The 19,338-nt window shown below is 31.9% G+C and overlaps 4 protein-coding genes and 1 long non-coding RNA gene across 14 annotated transcripts in view; 2 read left to right on the forward strand and 3 right to left on the reverse strand.

Moving 5' to 3' along the window:
* Nucleotides 1-155: 155 nt before the first annotated feature.
* On the reverse strand, nt 156-10,852 carry Marf1 (meiosis regulator and mRNA stability factor 1-like protein). Of its 4 annotated transcripts, none has more exons than XM_070307023.1 (26): nt 10,644-10,852; nt 10,427-10,468; nt 9,952-10,311; nt 9,724-9,867; nt 9,355-9,639; nt 8,442-8,608; nt 7,232-7,329; nt 6,934-7,147; nt 6,516-6,675; nt 6,170-6,371; nt 6,009-6,091; nt 5,792-5,926; nt 5,449-5,601; nt 4,895-5,287; nt 4,474-4,649; nt 4,119-4,291; nt 3,805-4,016; nt 3,556-3,706; nt 3,291-3,466; nt 2,803-3,186; nt 2,482-2,709; nt 2,014-2,284; nt 1,558-1,928; nt 1,378-1,473; nt 935-1,253; nt 156-819 (listed from the first exon to the last, which is right to left on the reverse strand). In XM_070307023.1, exons 3-26 carry the CDS (start codon nt 10,270-10,272, stop codon nt 764-766), a joined length of 4,968 nt encoding a protein of 1,655 aa, XP_070163124.1. In that variant the 5' UTR covers nt 10,273-10,311; nt 10,427-10,468; nt 10,644-10,852; the 3' UTR covers nt 156-763. The 4 variants fall into 4 exon arrangements, with proteins under 4 accessions (XP_070163124.1, XP_070163122.1, XP_070163123.1 ...); XM_070307021.1 differs by having other exon boundaries at nt 926-1,253; XM_070307022.1 differs by lacking the exon at nt 10,427-10,468 and having other exon boundaries at nt 926-1,253.
* Nucleotides 10,853-11,453: 601 nt separating this feature from the next.
* Nucleotides 11,454-12,996, forward strand: LOC138939437 (protein KTI12 homolog). Of its 2 annotated transcripts, none has more exons than XM_070307220.1 (6): nt 11,454-11,538; nt 11,620-11,860; nt 11,943-12,204; nt 12,299-12,437; nt 12,506-12,568; nt 12,775-12,996. In XM_070307220.1, exons 2-6 carry the CDS (start codon nt 11,689-11,691, stop codon nt 12,970-12,972), a joined length of 834 nt encoding a protein of 277 aa, XP_070163321.1. In that variant the 5' UTR covers nt 11,454-11,538; nt 11,620-11,688; the 3' UTR covers nt 12,973-12,996. The 2 variants fall into 2 exon arrangements, with proteins under 2 accessions (XP_070163321.1, XP_070163322.1); XM_070307221.1 differs by having other exon boundaries at nt 11,458-11,538; nt 11,623-11,860.
* Nucleotides 12,680-16,160, reverse strand: LOC138939436 (carnosine N-methyltransferase). The gene is made up of 7 exons (XM_070307219.1): nt 15,687-16,160; nt 15,116-15,323; nt 14,720-14,877; nt 14,295-14,435; nt 14,061-14,223; nt 13,750-13,983; nt 12,680-13,682 (listed from the first exon to the last, which is right to left on the reverse strand). The coding sequence occupies exons 1-7, from the start codon at nt 15,800-15,802 to the stop codon at nt 13,521-13,523; spliced, it is 1,182 nt and encodes a 393-aa protein (XP_070163320.1). The 5' UTR covers nt 15,803-16,160; the 3' UTR covers nt 12,680-13,520.
* A 2,343-nt stretch (nt 16,161-18,503) lies between these two features.
* LOC138939641 (uncharacterized) overlaps nt 18,504-19,338 on the reverse strand; it is an 86,051-nt gene continuing 85,216 nt past the window's right edge. Inside the window, exon 5 of the long non-coding RNA XR_011447877.1 lies at nt 18,504-18,875. This is a non-coding gene — a long non-coding RNA (uncharacterized lncRNA). The remainder of the gene's footprint in view (nt 18,876-19,338) is intronic.
* Wake (wide awake) overlaps nt 18,787-19,338 on the forward strand; it is a 69,777-nt gene continuing 69,225 nt past the window's right edge. For all 6 annotated transcript variants that reach the window (XM_070307628.1, XM_070307630.1, XM_070307626.1 and 3 more), the window contains exon 1: nt 18,787-19,061. Coding sequence is in view for 4 of the 6 variants with exons in the window: in XM_070307626.1 (XP_070163727.1) it covers nt 19,059-19,061 (3 nt within the window). In the remaining 2 variants the exon portion in view is untranslated. The remainder of the gene's footprint in view (nt 19,062-19,338) is intronic.

Below are 19,338 nucleotides of genomic sequence, written 5' to 3' on the forward strand. Positions count from 1 at the left end.
TACAAATTATCCCATGATTATATGCGTTATTAACTGGTCGAAACAATCAAGTAAAAATTGATTGTAAATTCGCGTATATACGCAATAAAAAAAAAAAAAAAAAAAAAAAAGAAACAACATAAATAAGATTAAAAAATTTATATCTATAATATACAAATAAAAAATGTGTATTAGAGGCACAATATAAAAAGATTTAAATTATAATAAATCTCAATTAAATATACTGTATCATGCTTCTTGAGTGTGATTTGCCAAAAGTTAATTATTGCCATCCAAATTTTCCTTCTTTTAATATATCGTATCTTGTTTTTTTTTTTTTTATATCCTATATCACAGTACGAAAAATGCTACATGTTTCCTAACTATCAGCACATGTCACTCGGTATAAATTCGATCACTCACGCATTTGATATTAGAATCCCGATTATAGCAATCACATATTTACTCGATGTATATTTTCATACCCTTTGAAAATAACTCAAGTGTTATAAGCAGTATTCTCTCTATCACATACACATTTACATACACATTTACTCTATACACAAATTTCTTGTAAATTTTGAATATAAATAAAGTGTGTGGTACCTACCACATCTGTGAAATAATTATATAGGTAATCTAATCCATCTTAGGTGGTAACCAAAAGACCATAATGTTGAATTTTGCAGTTTCTTACTATTTTCAAGCGTAAAATTTATCAAACTCAATTAGTTTTGATCCTGAGCTTATCACTTTTTAACATCTCTTTCTGTATATTCTCCACTTATGGCTCGATTGGCTGGTTAAACTGGGCTGCCAAACGTCTCTTGCCTTTAGTTACTGTAATTAATAGTTTTCTGATATTTTACAATGCAATTGAGCATACACATATATCATAGAAATAGTTATAAAAAATTTTTTTTTTCTTTTTAATACAGCTACTTACAGAACTTACTAGAAGTGTTATGGCTATCGCTGCTTTCATCATCATCGATAGTATTATCTTCGCTTTCGGAGCTTGCAAGATTGAGATGTATTCTCGCGGCAATCTTCTTCTGATTATCTATCAATATCTTCTTGGGTGTTAGGGATAAAGAAGGAAGCGGCAGTTCAGATGGATGTGGCGCAACAACAGACTTGGAATAGTAAGGAGAAGTAGGCAAGTACAAAGGATTCGCAGCAGCAGGTAACAGATTTTTCGTTGGTGATAGCAAGTCCGATGTACCATCAATGGATAGTAATTGATTCCAGCTCGGTAAAGTTAACGGAGGAACCTAAAAAAATAGTTAAAATGACAAAAATTAATATATATTATTAAAGAAAAAAAAAAAATATATATATATATATATAAAAACGCTATTTCTCAAATACAAATATTTTAAAAGGAAAAAAAATTACCTGTACGTTCGTCAAATGTTCGTCTTGCGGATATGTAAATTTCGTTGGAGACATCCATAGCGACGATTTCCAATGCTCTTCCTTACATACGGTATCCTACAAAAGAAAATTCACAGTTATTAATAAATTAACACTTGCAAGTAGAAAAAAGATGGATATTAATGTCTATTAGAATAATACCTCGGGCGGGGAATCGGGCTTAGGTGGCGGCGGAGGAAAGTCATGTTGCATTATCGGTGTACGTATTAAACTCTTCAGGAAGCTCTCACCGCCGCTTTCCGACCAATTAATCGAGCGTTCTTCCAAACTTGTCAAGTTCTTCCAATGCTTGATACAATTTTCCGACCATAAAGCTTTATCCTCTTTCACTTTCCAAGAATTAATGTTTGTCAACTGATCTATCCATTTCTCATGATTATCTACCATGCCCAAAGCATTTGACACATTTACGCGGTAAGAAGAATCACTTTCAAACGAATCGTTGCTAGAATCTGTATCATGACAGGATGACATCGGCTTATATACCGTTGGTAAAATTATACCGGCCGCAGCTTAGCAAAGAATAAATGTTCAAATTAGCGCGATATCGATATATAAATATATTATAGAAATATTAAATTTTTCAATTGTTATTACCAGCCAATTTTTTATTCAAATAAATAACTGCTTCTTTTTTCCTTGTCTCCTTTATCGTTACGGTGCAAGGTAATGCTTGTAAAAGTGTAGTTATTGTTGGAAAACCATATTGTGCAGGTTTACAAGGTGACCCTATGATAGTCGAGTATGATACATCAAACTGCGACAAGTTTAATGTACCACCATAATTCATTATTACACGATAAAGATCACAGGCGAAACGATGTAACGGTGTAAGTTCGATGAATTGTTCGCCATTAACCACTGTAAACTACGAGATATATTCTTAAAATGCATTACATATATTCTGGACCGCGTCAAAGTGTTATTTTAACCAGGGCATTTTAAGCAATGGTGTGAATGATTATTTTGCACTTTTGCGAAAGATAAAACAAAAGATAAAACATAGATAAAACAAAAGTATATAGATGGATCAAGCTTAGGCCAATGTATAAAATTTATACATACCCGAACAACATTTGCCAGATCTTTTCTAAACTTGTCTAGATTACATTCTTGCTTTTTGGTCTTAGATTCATGCTTCAAGTAATATTGAGAGTATTGTTGAACAAATTCTTTAACAGGCATTCTATATTGAGGTTGGTCCATCAGTATGCGTCGGCATTGAAGAGTTGTTTGTTGCAAATGTGATTTGTCTATTGTGATAATAGCAGGTCCTGTGGCCAAATCTATGATCTGCGACGAAAGAAGAAAATCCAGATATAATTGATATAAATAAATTGAAATGCTATCGTGAGACATCGCTGTATCGATATAATATCGTGTTACCTGAATGGTATCTCTAAGCTTTTGCATAAGATGTAACATGGAATTGCAACCGAATAATTCGGGACGTAATGCGTAGCCGAATTGATGTAAAAACGTTTGCGCGATGTTCGAGACCATGAGGCCACCTCTGGCGCGCATTACCAATTTCGATATTTGTTCGGCGAGAACTTTAAGACCCTCTGTCTCAGTTAAAGATATCTGTCTCTCGCCTCCATTAACTTCCTCGATTTTAACTACGTCCGGAATTGCTTCGAACAATTCGATCAATTTGGTGAATCCGTAATCTGATACTCGACATTGATGACCAAAATGATGATGATAGGAAGGTACAAATTTATTGAACAACATTCTGCATTGAGGTGCATGTTGCAGTAATTCGACAACCTGTGTATAAAAAATTTAATTTATTAAATTAATTAATTTGAAGGATTTAATTTAAAAGATACTTAGATCTCAGAGCTTTCTTCGATAATTCGCAAATTACGTACTTCCTTAGCAAACAATCTTGTTCGTTCCATCTCTTCCACAGTCTGCTCACGTTTGGGAATAGCGATCATTTTATCGCCGCCCTCGATAGATGTTACGACAACTGTGTTTTCGGACACTTCATCGAGAATATCTTCGATATTGCACACGCCGTAATCCACAATATTCCACGGTTTTGCTGCAAAAAGATTTGGTGTGAGATATTAATTATTTTCTTTTAATTATAAATACGAATAAATGTGCGTGTGCAAAGAGTTTTTTATATACCTATTACTCTGCCGTAAACATTTGGAAATTCCGATAGTGCTACTTGTTTGCTCGCTTTCGACTTGAGTACTCGTAATAAATCCGAAGTGAATCGACGTACTTGAGCACGGTGCGATAATGTAACCATGCGCTTATTGCCTTCACCCATTACCTAAAAAAAAAAAAAATATATGCGATACAATTTGTACATCATTTATATCATTTCAAGTTAACACTTTATATATTTGCAGTACTATTTAATTTACATACTTGGACTGTGTGTGTAAGTGCCTCTAGCAAATCAATCAGTTTAGTGAACCCATAATCGGCGACTCTACATTGCCGTCCAAAGTGATGATGGTACGCTGGTATAAATCGATTAAAGGGCAATTGGCAGTGTGGAGCGGTTTTCAAAAGATCAACCAATTCACGACTAAAAAGGGCTAATTGATTTGCGAGTGATGGACTTACGCATTTGTTTTCTGAAAGAAAAGTGAGGTGTGTCTTGTGACTTTGGTATAATAAAAAATTTTTGATAAGCATACCTTAGATTTTTAAAATTAAAACTTATAAAAGAGATTTACCATCCTGGTTACTTTCATGATCCTTTCTTCCTACCCACACAAGATACTTTACACTGCCAATATCTTGTCTTAATTCAATAGATGATAAACATGATACTAAATGTTCCAAAGGCACGCCATGTTCTACAATTTCCAATTTTTCCTTAAATTCAGCCTCGTAACAGTTTGGTAGACTGAAATTATTTAATAGATTATAGGATTCTTATCTTAAATTAATATCAGCATTACGAAACAAGCTTATGACTTATTTTGTATGATTATAAGCTACAGAAATTTTTATTATTTATTACTTAATAGTTATTCATCTGTAAACTATACGAAGGTTCATTAATGCAATAAATGATGGAAAATGTACCTTGGTAAAGGTAGTATGCCATTGTGCGACGCTAATAATTCTTCCATACGAGACTCGAGAACTTTTAAGGAGATTTTTACATTAGGTAAGGATGCCATCTCTTGTTCTGCCCAACCTTTGTCAGACAACGGTTTTGCGATATGGATTGTACAATACGGCAATTTGACTTGTCCATCCTACAAGCATTATTCAGTCTCTTTTATGTCTAAAGTATAATACATATAATCTTTTCTATTATATAAAAGAACATAAATTCAGCATGATATAGTACGCTTCACAGTGTGATCAAAGCTTCTCAACAGTGAGGGGAACTAAGGGAAGCTCTATCCATCACCGAAAAAGCTCAGACTCGGCTTTTATCCATCATATTTTATAGATGCTGTAAATAATATTCGCGTAATAATATAATATTATCGCACACCTGTACTGTGTTGCATGGTGATGGCGTGTTTCTATGATCCGGATTGAGCGAGACCATTCTGCCACTTGGATCTTCAGTAATTACGCATACGTCTTTCATTTTGTATAATTCGGAGACGCTTACAGAGATCATAAACCGGCTCTCGTACATTTCGCGGAACTTGAATAGTGGAAGTTTGTGTCCCGGAACCTCTTGCAAAAGTAGTACGATTTGTGCTCGGATAAGTTGGGGATTTGTTCCACCAGTATGAGCGTAAGATATCAGTATGCGTTTATAGCCTATTTTACGGCGATGTAATTGCGAAATTGCATATTGTGCGTCTGGTAGCGAGGGTACTTTGACGCTGGCGGCAAAATTACCGTCTGATTGCATAAATACAGAAATATGACAGCTCTGAAAAAAAAAAAAGAGAAAGAAAATCTCTTTAAGTATCTCATATAACATGTAATGCGCATATATGTAGGTAATATATATAATAAAATATAATAATTATATATATAGAATAATATAATTACGATTTTTTTTATAATAAATTAAATAAACTTGCTACTTACTGAGACATGTTCCATGAATACAGATGAAAGAATCCGTTTTATATCCTTTATATCGATGCTTTGATCTAAATTTGTCACTTGCAATTCAATAGGTGTATTAGTGCCATTATTAGCACTAGATCCATTGCGATTATTTATAGGATTACAAAATTTCTGAAAGAAACAGAAAAGGGATTAAAGAATAACATTTTATATTGATAGGGAGAGGGAGGAGGCAGAGGGAGGAGGGAGGAGGGAGAGGGAGAGAAATACATAACAATTAAAATTGAAATTAAATACAAGAATAAATTAACTTCAATTTAAGCAAACTTTAAGTTTTAATTTTTAATTAAAAAAGGAATACCTCTACTTCTTCATTTTCTGCATCACTCAGATGCGAAGAACGCGAGGTTTGGTTGTGTTGTCCTGCCCCTTGTAATATATTATTTTCATAAGGGGATGGCGTTTTGTTGTTCCGTGTAGAAATTTGCTGTTGATTCTAAAACAGAAAATATTTTTCTTTTTATTTCTTTAAATATATTGTATTAAACACTAGGAAAAAGAAAAAATTATGTTTGTACCTGACTATGCCATGCACTTTTTTCTCTAGTTGGTGCATCATATAGAGGAGATGGACTACGCCGTTTAAAAGAGTTGGATTGCCCTATTGTTTTACAATAATATATAACATTAACTATTGTGAGGTGCAATTGAAGTAATAAAATTGATTTCGAACTATTACCATTATAATTAAGTGGAACAGCTAATGAATTATACGACTGTCGACCTCCAACCCATTCGGAAGCGTAAGCCAAAGAACCGTGTGTACCTCTAATGCGTCGAAGCCCTTCAGGAGTACGAGAAGTTATACCAACATTAGCAACATTATTATCCCGAACCTGCGAGATATGAGCTCGTTTTCCTGATATCTTCGACTTCTCCAGCTTTAAATTATCATTTATTATATAAGCGAACATTGCAACAAACATAACAACAAGCTAATAATAGCAGGGACAAAATTACGTACAAAGAAAACATAGATAATAAATATGATCAAATTTGAAAATATTCATCTACATGAAACTAACCTTATATTGTTCTTCCCATATATGGCTATACTGATGAGGTTCCGCAATTGGCCAAATTAATGGTGACTGCACTCTAGCGAATTCATTATATGTCCTATTAAAATTCACATCATTATTCGTAAACGATCTCCCAAAAAATATGGGAGGTTGCTGCACCATTCTGTAAAACATAGGATAAAGATATTAAGATTACACACATTTTTAGTATATTCTTGTAATTTATAAAATCTGTTTAGTAGTTTATCAGATAAGATCAAAGTACAAAGTTCATAGCCCGAATCAGCAAGGATAACAATCTACTCGCGACTCTAGAGCTCTTTCTCGGATTGTCCATCATTTAAATAAAAAAAGAAGAAAACGAGATATTGTATTAATTTATTAGATAAATAGATTTAGATGACAAATTTAACGGACTGACCCTGATAGCGGGGGAGCATTGATGGGCGCGCAATGGGCGCTAAAAGCAGGATAAGCGCCGACTACAGGTGGTGATGTTTGATAATTTGGGAATTGGAGGGTTCTTGTCCCTAATATAGAGGCACTCGCAGCATACATTTGTTTAGAACTGCTTTGCTTAGAGTCGGTAACAATTTCCGATTCACTGACTGCCCGACTTCGTGTTGTAATATTTCCTGAAAAAAATATAATGAATTATAATAAGCTTAGCGATCGAGTGTATGTTATATTTGGAGATAGAATTTCACCAACAAACATACCTAGATTTTTGCCAATTGTACTTCCTTTTTCTTTACCAAGATATCTTACAAGTATTTTTGATCCAAGAACATATTCTCCTTCCATTCGTTTCTGTGCTCTATCCAAAATAAAAGAGAAATAAATAAATAAATAAAAATAAAAAAAAACAGAAAAGAGAGAAATCATATTGTTATTGTATAGTCAGCTGAACAGAATAGAAACAGTTCCTTCTTTTATATATCATGTGTGTGTGTGTGTGTGTGTGTATATATATATAAATGACCTTGCAGGCACAAGAATATACAAATATCTATATACGATTTCATTTGAATTGCAAACAATAAAAATTGTCATTTAAAATTTTATTTCAACAAGGAATATATATTGGGTATAATATATTTTTCAATATTAAAGACATGGCGCAAATTTTTCTAACAATGATAAAGGATACTGTAACTTACCCCAAACAGAAATAAAACCATCAGTCAACATTATGATATAACATATAAATAAAATAATAAATACTAATAATATGTATATTATTCTGTGTAAAAAATCAACTTTTTATAATAAATTCTCCGATATATGTATATGTGGTACTAAAGGTATAATAATATAAGACAACTTATTATACAATATTCTTTGACTTTTCACTATGTTCGTTATGTTATTGTCTGTTATTTCAAACCTTCCTTATTTATCTTTTCATCCCCACTACATCCGTATGTAACGAAGAAGATACATGATGTTTTTTCTTTCTTTCTTTCTCTTATATAAATATACATAAATCTTCTTCTATACGGATTCCCGTCCTGACGGGACGCAGTACTATCATTTAAGTATACACACAAAATCTTTTATAATAGAGAATGTGAAAGGCTGATTTACATGATATACAGGCGGGTTATTTGAATAAGTTTGTATACAAATTAGCTAATCAATAAATAACAAAAAGATAATGTAAATTTCGATAGTTTCAACTTTTCGATTGCAGTCTAAAATTATTTAAAATCGCAATTTATTCTAGTTAGTATTTAAGCTATAACTTTGCATATACATTTTAATTTATCAAACAATAAAATGTGATATATTAATTTTTGGCTATTAAACTAAATATATAAAATAAAAAATAATACAACTCTTTCAAAAATTAAGCAATTAAAAAAAGTAATCAAACTTTATGTGTATGTGTGTATTACATGGTAATCAAAAAGTTAATAAGATATATACCTGTCCGCAGAACTGTGCGACGTAAAACGAACAATGGCAGTATTTGATTGGATATCTATTACACGACCACCACAATTATCAGATAATTGCTTAAGACGACGCTTAATGACATTAACATCCTTCTCATCAGGAAGATTACTAACTAAAAGATCATAGGATTCGTTACCCTGAAAGTGTTAAATTCATGGGTAATTTCATATGGTGGAAAAAAAACAAACATATACATACAGAGGAAAGATTATACATGCTAGTAAATTTTAATACAATTTGTACATGTATGATGAGAGTGATCAATTGACGTTTTTATACAGAATTATTGATGTGTCCATTAAATAATTGGCTACATGTTTCGATCAACATAAAAAAAGATTTGAAATTATATACATTTACTGATGAACTCGTAAAATCAAATCAGTTAATAAAAGTTTATATATAAACTGCCATTAATTGCTCTGACTTTGCGAAATTACTAGTAAATACATACAATTTCAATTATTTTTAATGTTAACTAAAACATGTTATGCCAGTTATTTAAAGTTCATACATCAGTAAAAAAAAAAATATATATATATATATATATATATTTATACAAGTATATTAGAATCACTAGTGCCTTCCCTATATGTAATGTGTGTTAATATAAATGAATCTATAAAAATCATACATATGTACCAGGATATATAACAAATAATGTACACATACATATACAAGACAAAGTACATTTGAATATAAGCAAATATATATATACTCTGTGTGTATGTATATATATATATACACACACTGACACACACTCTAAATATCATTTATGAAATAAATACATAAGTAAAGTATATACCATGATTTATTTCATAGGAATTTCAAATAAAAAAATTCTTTTGTCAATATTATTATCTTCACATACCAGTCTTCATACCTTTGCTGGAGTTCTGGATGGAAGTGGCTCCGTAAGCTCCATAAAATCATAATGTTCATTAGCGCATAATATTAATGCTTCCGAGGTATTTTTTTTATGTAACAGTATTACATAAATTTTTTTCCTATGACGTAAATCACTGAGATCAGCGGCAAAATTAATATCACCGGATATTAAAATTATAGCTGCTGGGCTGCCATGAATATCGGCAAACCTTCTGATGGACTGTTTAAGTTTCTCGTCTGCAGCATTCTTACATGTGGCAGCTACATGTATCAAATTAACCTAGTAAATGCATAAGAAAAATAAATAAATTGGATAACAAATTAATTGCACCAATGACAAAATCATGTTGCGCAGCCATTTTACCTGAGCGTCATTCAGTTCTTGTATAATTTGATTATTCTCTTTCTGAACATCGCAAACTACAATAAATTCTGCTTCTCTATAGCCATTAAAAAATTTGTCTCTAATTAATTGTGTAACTGCTATGGCGGATCTGCCTTTAGGAACCTGTAATATCGCAAAGTATCATAATTGTAAAATATCATATTAATGATACATCTTTTAGATAAGAGAAAAGATTAGCAAACTAACTTGACAGTTCTCAATGTCCCAAAATACTCCAACGGGTGGAAGATGTTGAATGGGTAAAGTTGGTATATTAACTGGACTATCATGATATAAAAGAGAACATTTGTGTCTACAATGGCTGAATAATGAAGAAGCGGATGCTTTGAATCCTACTTTGGAACTAATATTTTTGAGTCGACCATCATACAACGATTGATTTTTGGGAATTTGAGACAAGACCTTTTGTGCAGATAACAGTTGCAGCAGTTTCTCATTAAGATCATCGATTTCATCATTATCATCTATACAAGATGTATGGTAATCCAAAAATTTCTTTCCTGCCATGTGTTTCACAAATTATATAATAAGATTTCGCTATACAGACTGAAATTAAATAAAAAATTTCCAAATTAATAAAGATATATATTTTGGTACATGAATATATTGCATTTAGTAAGATTGTATATAAATAATTAATATATAAGGAACAATTATAGACCTTCTCCATATAAAAGATTTGCAGTTGCAAAGAGCCAAAAACCTAAAAGAGATGAATATCAAACACGAATTACAATGATAAATATTTCTAAGACATTTCGCGCGTTTCGATAAGTTTTAATTCGAGTTTAAATTTGGCCTAGAAATGCATGTGAAATGATCAAGCTTGATTTAGCAGAGTATGTAATTAGCGATTTAAGAATATTTGAAACGTTTACCTGAGAAGTTCAGTCATTGTTTTATCACGAGTCTCTATGCAATATGCAGCGTCGGGCAAGTATGCAACAACCGGCAAACACATGAAATGTCGAATACATAAAACATTACGGAGGAACATCACAGGCGTATGCATAGTTTGCAAAAATCCATGACCGAACCTGTACATACACAAGAAACGCGAATCAACGCTAATCTGCGAAACGTGCGTCCCTGCAATCTGCAATTTTCAATATGGCTACGTTCGGGAAGCACGCTTAAAGCGGGGAGCACACACTTTTGCATAAGCGCAAATTTATAAGCATAAGAAATTTTATTGGTCAATTTCCTTATGCATAAGAAAATTGACCAATCAAATTCCTTATGCTTATGATTATGCGCTTATGCAAGTGTGTGATGTGCTCCTCGCTTTGCGCGCTAAAAGCGTCGTTCTATCTTTGTTATTTACGGAAAGTTGAACAAGGACAATGCATGTTCATAGCGCTAAAAGCGTGCTCCTCGAACGCACCCTATTTCTTTTCAATCTCTTTCTCTTTCGCTTTCTCTCTCTCTCTTCAATTCTACGCATATGAAAATATATTCAAAAGCTACATTATTAATAAAGGCCTATTCTGAATAGATTTACACATTCACATAAACAAACCAATCAAATGCCGATTTTATCGAATAGAGAATTTCCACACGTCACGATTGGACACAGAATCCTCTGTCAACCATGCTGCGCTGTGTTCCGATTCCCCACCCGAATGGCGGTATTTCTCAGTGTTGGTTATTCTGAAACTATAGTTTCACGTTTCACATTGTCACCGCGCGAGGTCTCCAAAATCAATTCAGAATTTTTTCGTCATTCTAACCTCCAATCGATCCTTCGTATGATCTTGCTACGTCAAAAAAACTGTAAATTATAAATAAATTTATATATAATATATTTTATTTGTTAGAAATTTATATAATTTATATGATTGATATTCTTGTAAGAAGTTGGAGAATGTGAATATGTAAAGATTGAACTTCCTTTGATCCTGATATTTGTTATATTATGCTAAAATGCCGCTGATAATAATAACTGGCATCCCGTGTAGCGGTAAAACAACGAGAAGTCTTGAATTGAAGAAGTATTTTGAGAACATGCTAAAGAGTAGTGGACAAAATGTAGAAATAATTAGCGAATATGATGTGATAATTAAGGGAGGCTACGATAAAAATGTATTTTACGCGGGTAAGTATAAAATAAAATTTGATATGTTTAACAAATATTTCAATGTTGAGCGTAAATGTATTTTTTATCCACTGTGTTTTAGATTCCAAAAAAGAAAAAGCAATTAGAAGCGCCATAAAATCGGACATTCAACGTAGGCTCAATACACGCGATCTACTCATATTTGATGGTAGCAATTACATTAAGGGATATCGATACGAAATTTACTGTATGACCAAATTATACAAGACTCCTCAATGCACGATACATTGTGATATACCAGTCGAATATGCTTGGTTGTGGAACAATAAACGAGTCGAATTAGATCGATATAATAGAGAAATTTTTGACTCGCTTGTAGTAAGGTAATTACACAATAGTAATAATGATAGTTACAGAAGAAATCTGTCAAGGAAATATCTCTGTCAAATAAATGTTTAAATATTAACTCCTCAATAGGTATGAAACACCAGATAGTAAAAACCGATGGGATTATCCACTTTTCGCAATTACACCAGAAGACGAATTAATGTTCGATGAAATTTATAAATCGCTTTACCAAGTTAAATCACCAAAACCAAATCAAAGTACCCAATGTGTCGGTATCTTCTTTTTCTCTTTTTTTTTCCAGTGTCCAATATTTTACATAAATATTTATATTTTCAGCCACCATTAGCATCTACGAATTATTTGTATGAATTAGATACAATAACAAAAGATGTAATAAACGTAAGTGATCCCATATAGCTATTTACAATTTTAATATGTCAATGATAAAAAGAATTATTATATATTGAAATCTGAGTGCATAATGGTCACATTTTTTTTTTGCTTTTTTTTTGTTTTCATAACACTTTTTCATTATACATATAAGATTTGTATAATTATGAAGATAGGCGCTAATAATAAATATATATTTTTCTTCTATCACAAAGGCAATATTATCGGCGCAACAACTGGGAATAAACAACAATATAAAGATATCAGGTTCCAATGTGATTGTACAAAGCACAGGCACACCAGCGAAACTAATGAGATTACGGAGACAGTTTTTAATTTATAGTAAAATGCAGCAAAGTAGAATTGATCAAATTGCCACATTATTTGTACAATATCTCAATAAAAACTTGTAATAAAGCAGAGAAAAATGTATTGGATATATTTGTTTCATTTTCTAATTTTAATATAATTGCTTTATACACATACACACACATACATGTAATAACATTGCGCGTGCATGTCAATATACAATTATGTATGCTGTGTGTGTGTGTATGTGTAGTATGAGAATCACTGGTTTTTAAATATTCCTAAATCTTTGTCAGAGTATATACTTTTGATTCCAATCATAATCATACAATAAACAAAAATATATAATAGATAAGATATTTTTGTCTGGAATTATGGTACACTGATAAATTTCGCAAAATAATGTCTATTGCTTTCGTGAAGATACTGAAACTACGAACAATATATCATAGTACCATTGAAAACTCTTGTATAAAACGAGTTAAATAAATTGAAAAAAATTCAGGATAAAAAAAAAAGAGAAAATATAAGCCTTATGTATTATACAGTCGCAGAACTATTTCACACAATAATGTGAGAAATTTGAGTGCATTTAAATAATAATTTTTTAATGTTCAATATGTTTCTTCACAAGTAAAATACTTTGTTTTATTCAGTTCTCTTGTTCTTGCATACCGTTAGTTGCAGCGCCATTGCGATTTGTGCTGTCAGGTTCATAAGGTTTTCGACATACAAAATATACACTATTGTATTCGCATTGTAACATGCTATTAATGTTCTGAGCGTAACGGGTTTTTACCTGCGTCTTTTCCTTCTGAAAATATATATACTATTTTCATAAACATACTTGGGAGGAGGAAAAAAAAGAAAAAAAAAAATACCTCTAATTGAAAGCCAAAGCCCAGAATAACATCACGAATAGAATCGTAACTCGGCTCGATCGATTCTTCATTCGGTAAATCGCTAAAGTGATATAGTAATGGTCCGAGATTTATCCAAATTCCGCCTGGTTTTAGAATCTTATAGATCGTCTCGATAAATTGTACAACGTTATTGGCACAGTCTATGAAGAAACATGTCGCGACACAATCCCAATGATTATCTTCTGTATAAACCTGAAATAAGTTGTGTATAGATTTATTATTATTACTTATTATTACACTTATACATGATACATTATATATTTATTTACCTCTAGAAAGTCACCCGCAGTCATAGAAAATTGTGCGGTTCCCGGAAGATCACTTGGGCTTACATCGGGGAAGGAAACCGCTTGCGTTTGATGTTCCGGTTTCAAATTGTTTGTATATTGATGTACCCATGGATGTACTTGATACAAGTTTACATCCCTACACCTATGTTGAAAAAAACAATTATTATTATTATTAGCCAAATTGATACAATATTGTTATACATTATCACTTACTTATTTAATACAAAGTTTGATGCAAACAACATAAACAATGAGAATTCATTTCCTTGACAAGTATATCCTCGTTTCGCAATTTCGAAGGCGAGTCGACCCAATCCTGCACCAGGTACTAAAACATGTACGTCCGAAGGCGTCCTGAAAATTGAAATGTATTCAATATTTTCCTCAATATTATAGTGTTGTAATACAATTTACAAGGGAAGCTTCTGTGCAACGTCTTAAGATTTTAAATCAAATTGTAATTTTCTCATTGTCAAATGGAAGAAATTTTTAATTAAACTTTATGATAAATAAACTTTTGTGATGAAAAAATGATAGCTTAAAATCTCTGAAGCATTTTGCAAGTTTCCTTTGTTTTTTCTCTATTTTCTTTATATATTAATAGTAACTGCTTACACAATAATTATAGATAATCATACCAATGTTCTAATGGGAATTGATACAATATTTCGTCTATGATTGGTTGATAGCACGTTTTTCGTTCTTCGGTACCTTCCGCACTCCAATCCCGAACCAACTGCCTAATGGTGGCTTGAACTTTCTCTTGGTCTGCCATAACAGAACGTGGATTTAGTATCTGCAATCATAAATCTATATATATATATTTCAATGGAACATTATGAAAATATGCAGGAAACATTACTAGTAAATTTAAATATAGAAATATGATTAATAAATCCAATGTTTCAAGATGTTGATTATAGTGCAAATAATATTGATAAAATTTTATCGAATAATCAGATTGTAATATATAAATTGTACTTATTATTATTAGTATATATAATAAGAAAGTATTAAAAATAAATATCTCTTACGCTATCAACTTGTGCAGTAGATGGGCATACATTTTCAAATATATGGGCTACATCCTTTATAATAAGTTTTATAATTTGATCATTATTTTCAATACACCGTTTTATTTCTTGTAGATGCTCCTTGTACTTTGATAAAAGTTTCTGATGATGCGACGGTAGATTGAGAAAGTAAGATTCTGTTTTTCTTACCCGCAGCAGAGAATGTGTTCTGTGCAGATAAAAAAAAAATTATAAATGAATAAAAGTGTCGCATATAAATAATTGTTATTGTAAATTTATACTTTGCAATTCGGTAAATATTATTTATAGAGTTTTATATATTATGAAGGACGGATTTCTATGAATAATAATAGCTTGCAGAAATTAAGATTCTTACAATAAATAATTGTTAACACAACAATGAAATATCTCTATCAAATTGCTCATTGACATTGATGTAATTTCGATAAAAGGCGACAAGTTTTCTCAACTTGATCAAACCGGTCATCTCTTGTCAATGTTCATTGAGAATACAAGGTTCGTAGAGAAGAGATAAGGGAATCGACCTATTTCTCTCTCATTGGACACTTACTTGTAATATCTGAACGCGGCGACAATTCTTTGAAAGTGTTTTCGCTCTTCTTCGTCCTCGTAACTATTATGCATTTTTCTCGGATGCGGACCCACCGTCGTATCCATCGCTTCCATCTTTACGTTACTTTACTTTATGTTCTTCGTACTTATGTATAGCACGCGCGCGGGTCTTGTTTTGTAATGAACCCCTCTCTCTCTTCCCTCCACGCGCGTTACAAACTATTCTCACATCTCACAGCGGTGATCGCTGTTATTTACACTTTCTACACTTGAAGCAAAAGAAACACATGTTTCTCGCACTGAAAAGAAACAAAAAGACGAGAAAAGAAACTTATGCGAAGAAGTTTAATCAACAGTAGTTTTGTCTCATTTATAGTCTCTCTATTATATTTACTGTATTTATGCTAAAATAAATGTTAATTCTTAAATCACACACACGCTACACGAAATTAGCGGGACGTAAGAATGTGAGAGAAGAAGGACGTGAGGAAGAAAGCACAATAGGAAAGAGTGCAAAAGAGAGAGAGAGAGAGAGAGAGAGAGAGAGAGAGAAGGCTACGAGAGTAGGAGAAAAAAAGAGGGAAAAGGAGAGAAGACTTTATTGAATGCTCTGATTGGCTATTTTCGTAGAAAATTTTAGAACTCTAGAAAATCTCTATCCGACAGCCAATCAATACGTTCGACAAATTTATCGTATGACGCATGTAATGCCATCTTAATTCTAGAGAAAGAACAAAAGTAGCAGGTTTGAGTCGGTTAAACAGAGTTGGAGGTTCGAGTCTCCGCTAAGCAGGGTTTGAGTCTTGGCTAAATATAGTTCGAATCCGCTAAACAGGATTCGAAAAGAAAGAAAAAGAAGGTATATATATATATATATATATATATATATATATATTCTTTTAAACCAAACTAATGAAAATGTCACTGATTAAAGCGGTAATAAAATTTTATCAAAGATTGATGAGTATTTTATTGATCTCTAATAAAAATAATATTTTTACGCTTTACTATTTCGTCTTATGTTTAATTACAATTATGACAATAAAAGATATTTCATTGAAAAATCAGCCATTAACTGATCACTAACTGATTCTTCTTAATAAGATTTCACTGTTTTCAGTGCTATACTTATGAAATCATTGTTATCAGTGATAATACATTGATTCCGTTTAAGAGAATATTATAAGCGGTTAAAAATCAAACTCTTTAATGCTTTAAATTTTGAAAAAAAGAACGTGAGCAATTCTCCACGTAATATATAAATATTAATTCTAGTAATTAATAGAAAATAGTTTGTACTGTATAAGTATTACAGTATTGCTAAAATATATTTTGTAGAAATTTCTTAAATAATAGCGCGTTTTTGCAAAATTTGATGGCCAAAATCTCTCGATTATAAATCGATATAAATTGGCATAAATTACAAATGTTATTTATTTATCGTCGCATTTAAATAAATCAAGCAAAACGATTACATATTTCATTCACATATTTTATGCACAGCGGGTGTAGAGATGTGCTCTTATACAAATACCACCAACTGTTTAAGTTATAAGAAAAACTTATATTGTTAGATTTTATTTATAACACGTCCCACATTAATTTCAAGAGAAATGTGAGCTTCTCTTGTGCTTTAATCTACACATCTATTCCCTATACAAAGTACGAGTTTAGCAATTCTAATTACTCTTGGTAATGACGTCAAATTTAATTATCGAAAACGCACTTGATAGAGATAAATTTTGCGCGATATAATTTGAACAAATTTATCGTTTTTCGTTTATTAATTTAAACGATTATGGAATGCGTAGAAATCTGCAAGAAAATAAAATTTTTGTGAAATGATTCTTATTAATTTATCATTGACATTATTTAAATTTTATGACAATGTCAATAAAATAATGTATTATTAGCAAAAATTATATATTTTGTAAATCTTATATATTTTGTAAATATTAATTGCTTAAATCCCTCTGAATAATTTCATTATGAAATATTGTATTTATAGAGATGAATCAATATCTACTTGATGAGACACCGTCACTAACGTTAAAGTAAAACAACAACAACATACGTAATGATACTTAATTATGTTTGTACAAGATTATTTCTATCAAGATGACAGAATTTTTGTTTAATTCTTGTTCAACGACGAGAAAATTTATAGCCGTAGTCGCGGAAATATTACAAGTTATATTATATAGGAGAAAAAGAGAACGCGCTAAAGATTAGTTTTTATTGCATATAAAAGTAGAATCATGATCGATAAGAGGATATTTACAAAATAGCAATACTTGGTTTCAAATTGAGATTGCGTGGATGAAAAATCAAGTAATTCTTAAATTTCTTCTTTATCCATATTGATCTTTATAAAATCGCGAGAATTTTAAGTTAATTCTATTCAATAAACAATTGATAAACGCAATATTTTATCTTTGCAAAAGTAAAAAACTAGAGCGAATAGTACGTGTATGCGCGCGTGTACGATAGTCTGGACTCATCATTGATCGCTACTACTTAAAAGCATGCATAAATGTGTGCGGTGACTACTTGACATAGAAGATGCCTCTTTTACTTCTCTTATAAAGTTTTTTCCAAGTCATAATTTTCAATCTACTTGACATATCACACATATCATGTAATAATAATTGATAAATTTACGATAAAATATAAAATAAAGATTTTAATTATTTGTGCGGATTTTTTTTTTTTTTTTTTTTTTTTTTTTTTTTTTTTTTTCATAGGAAATAAACACGGACGGCATAAAGTTTGAGTTTCCTAATAAAAATCGTATATTGAAATCATTTGCATCGATTCTCGGATAATTCAAGTATCAACGATCAAATGTCACTTGGCGAATGACTCTTTTGGTTCTTTCGGAAACGTTTTCGCCTCAAAGTGACAAGACGATGATCGACAGCGGTAAAGTTGCAGCTTAACTGATGCATTAGGTGTATCCTATAGGAGAAATTGCAGTGAATTTCTCCAACAGTGGCGCATAAATGCCGATACGTCGGAGGCGTCCTCGTCGGTCGTCCTCGGACGTCTTCGGGTATCGCGTCGACGTCCCATCGAGGCACAGCCGACAGTCGGTGGCCGGACGTCGCGACGCGCGTACTGCATCGGCGTTAAGCGAGCGTCTACTTCCGCGCAGGGAGGAGGGTGCCTCCGTTTTTACATGCGATCACTGTAAAAAAGGAAAAAAAAAATCACTCAGACCCCCTGCGAAGACCCGTCTACGCGCGACCTCTCTCTCTCTCTCTCTCTCTCTCTCTCTCTCTCTCTCTCTTGTCAGATTGGAGAACCCCCGGTGAAAAGGGCGCACTGCGGAAATGCGTGACAGCTATCATTGCTTACGCGGTTGACACTGATGGTCTGTATTTGAAAATTTTGTCACGTCGGTAATCAGTGATTCTATCGTAAAAGATGAAGGGGTTGAAGAGGGTAAAGGCTCGCTATTTAGATTATATATATATATATATATATTAAATCTTTTACGATAGAAATAATTAATATAGAAATACGCGAAAATAATTATCTCCGTCTAAATATAGCAAGAACAATTAAAGTTTAAAAAAAATACGCTTAGTCTCGTATAATCGAAATATATATCAATATTAAATTCAATAGAAATATATTTTTATACGTAC

The sequence above is a fragment of the Polyergus mexicanus genome, unplaced genomic scaffold (genome assembly GCF_030449975.1).
Source record: "Polyergus mexicanus isolate NDT 795.1 unplaced genomic scaffold, iyPolMexi1.0 SCAF_14, whole genome shotgun sequence".
Classification (NCBI taxonomy): Eukaryota; Metazoa; Arthropoda; class Insecta; order Hymenoptera; family Formicidae; genus Polyergus; species Polyergus mexicanus.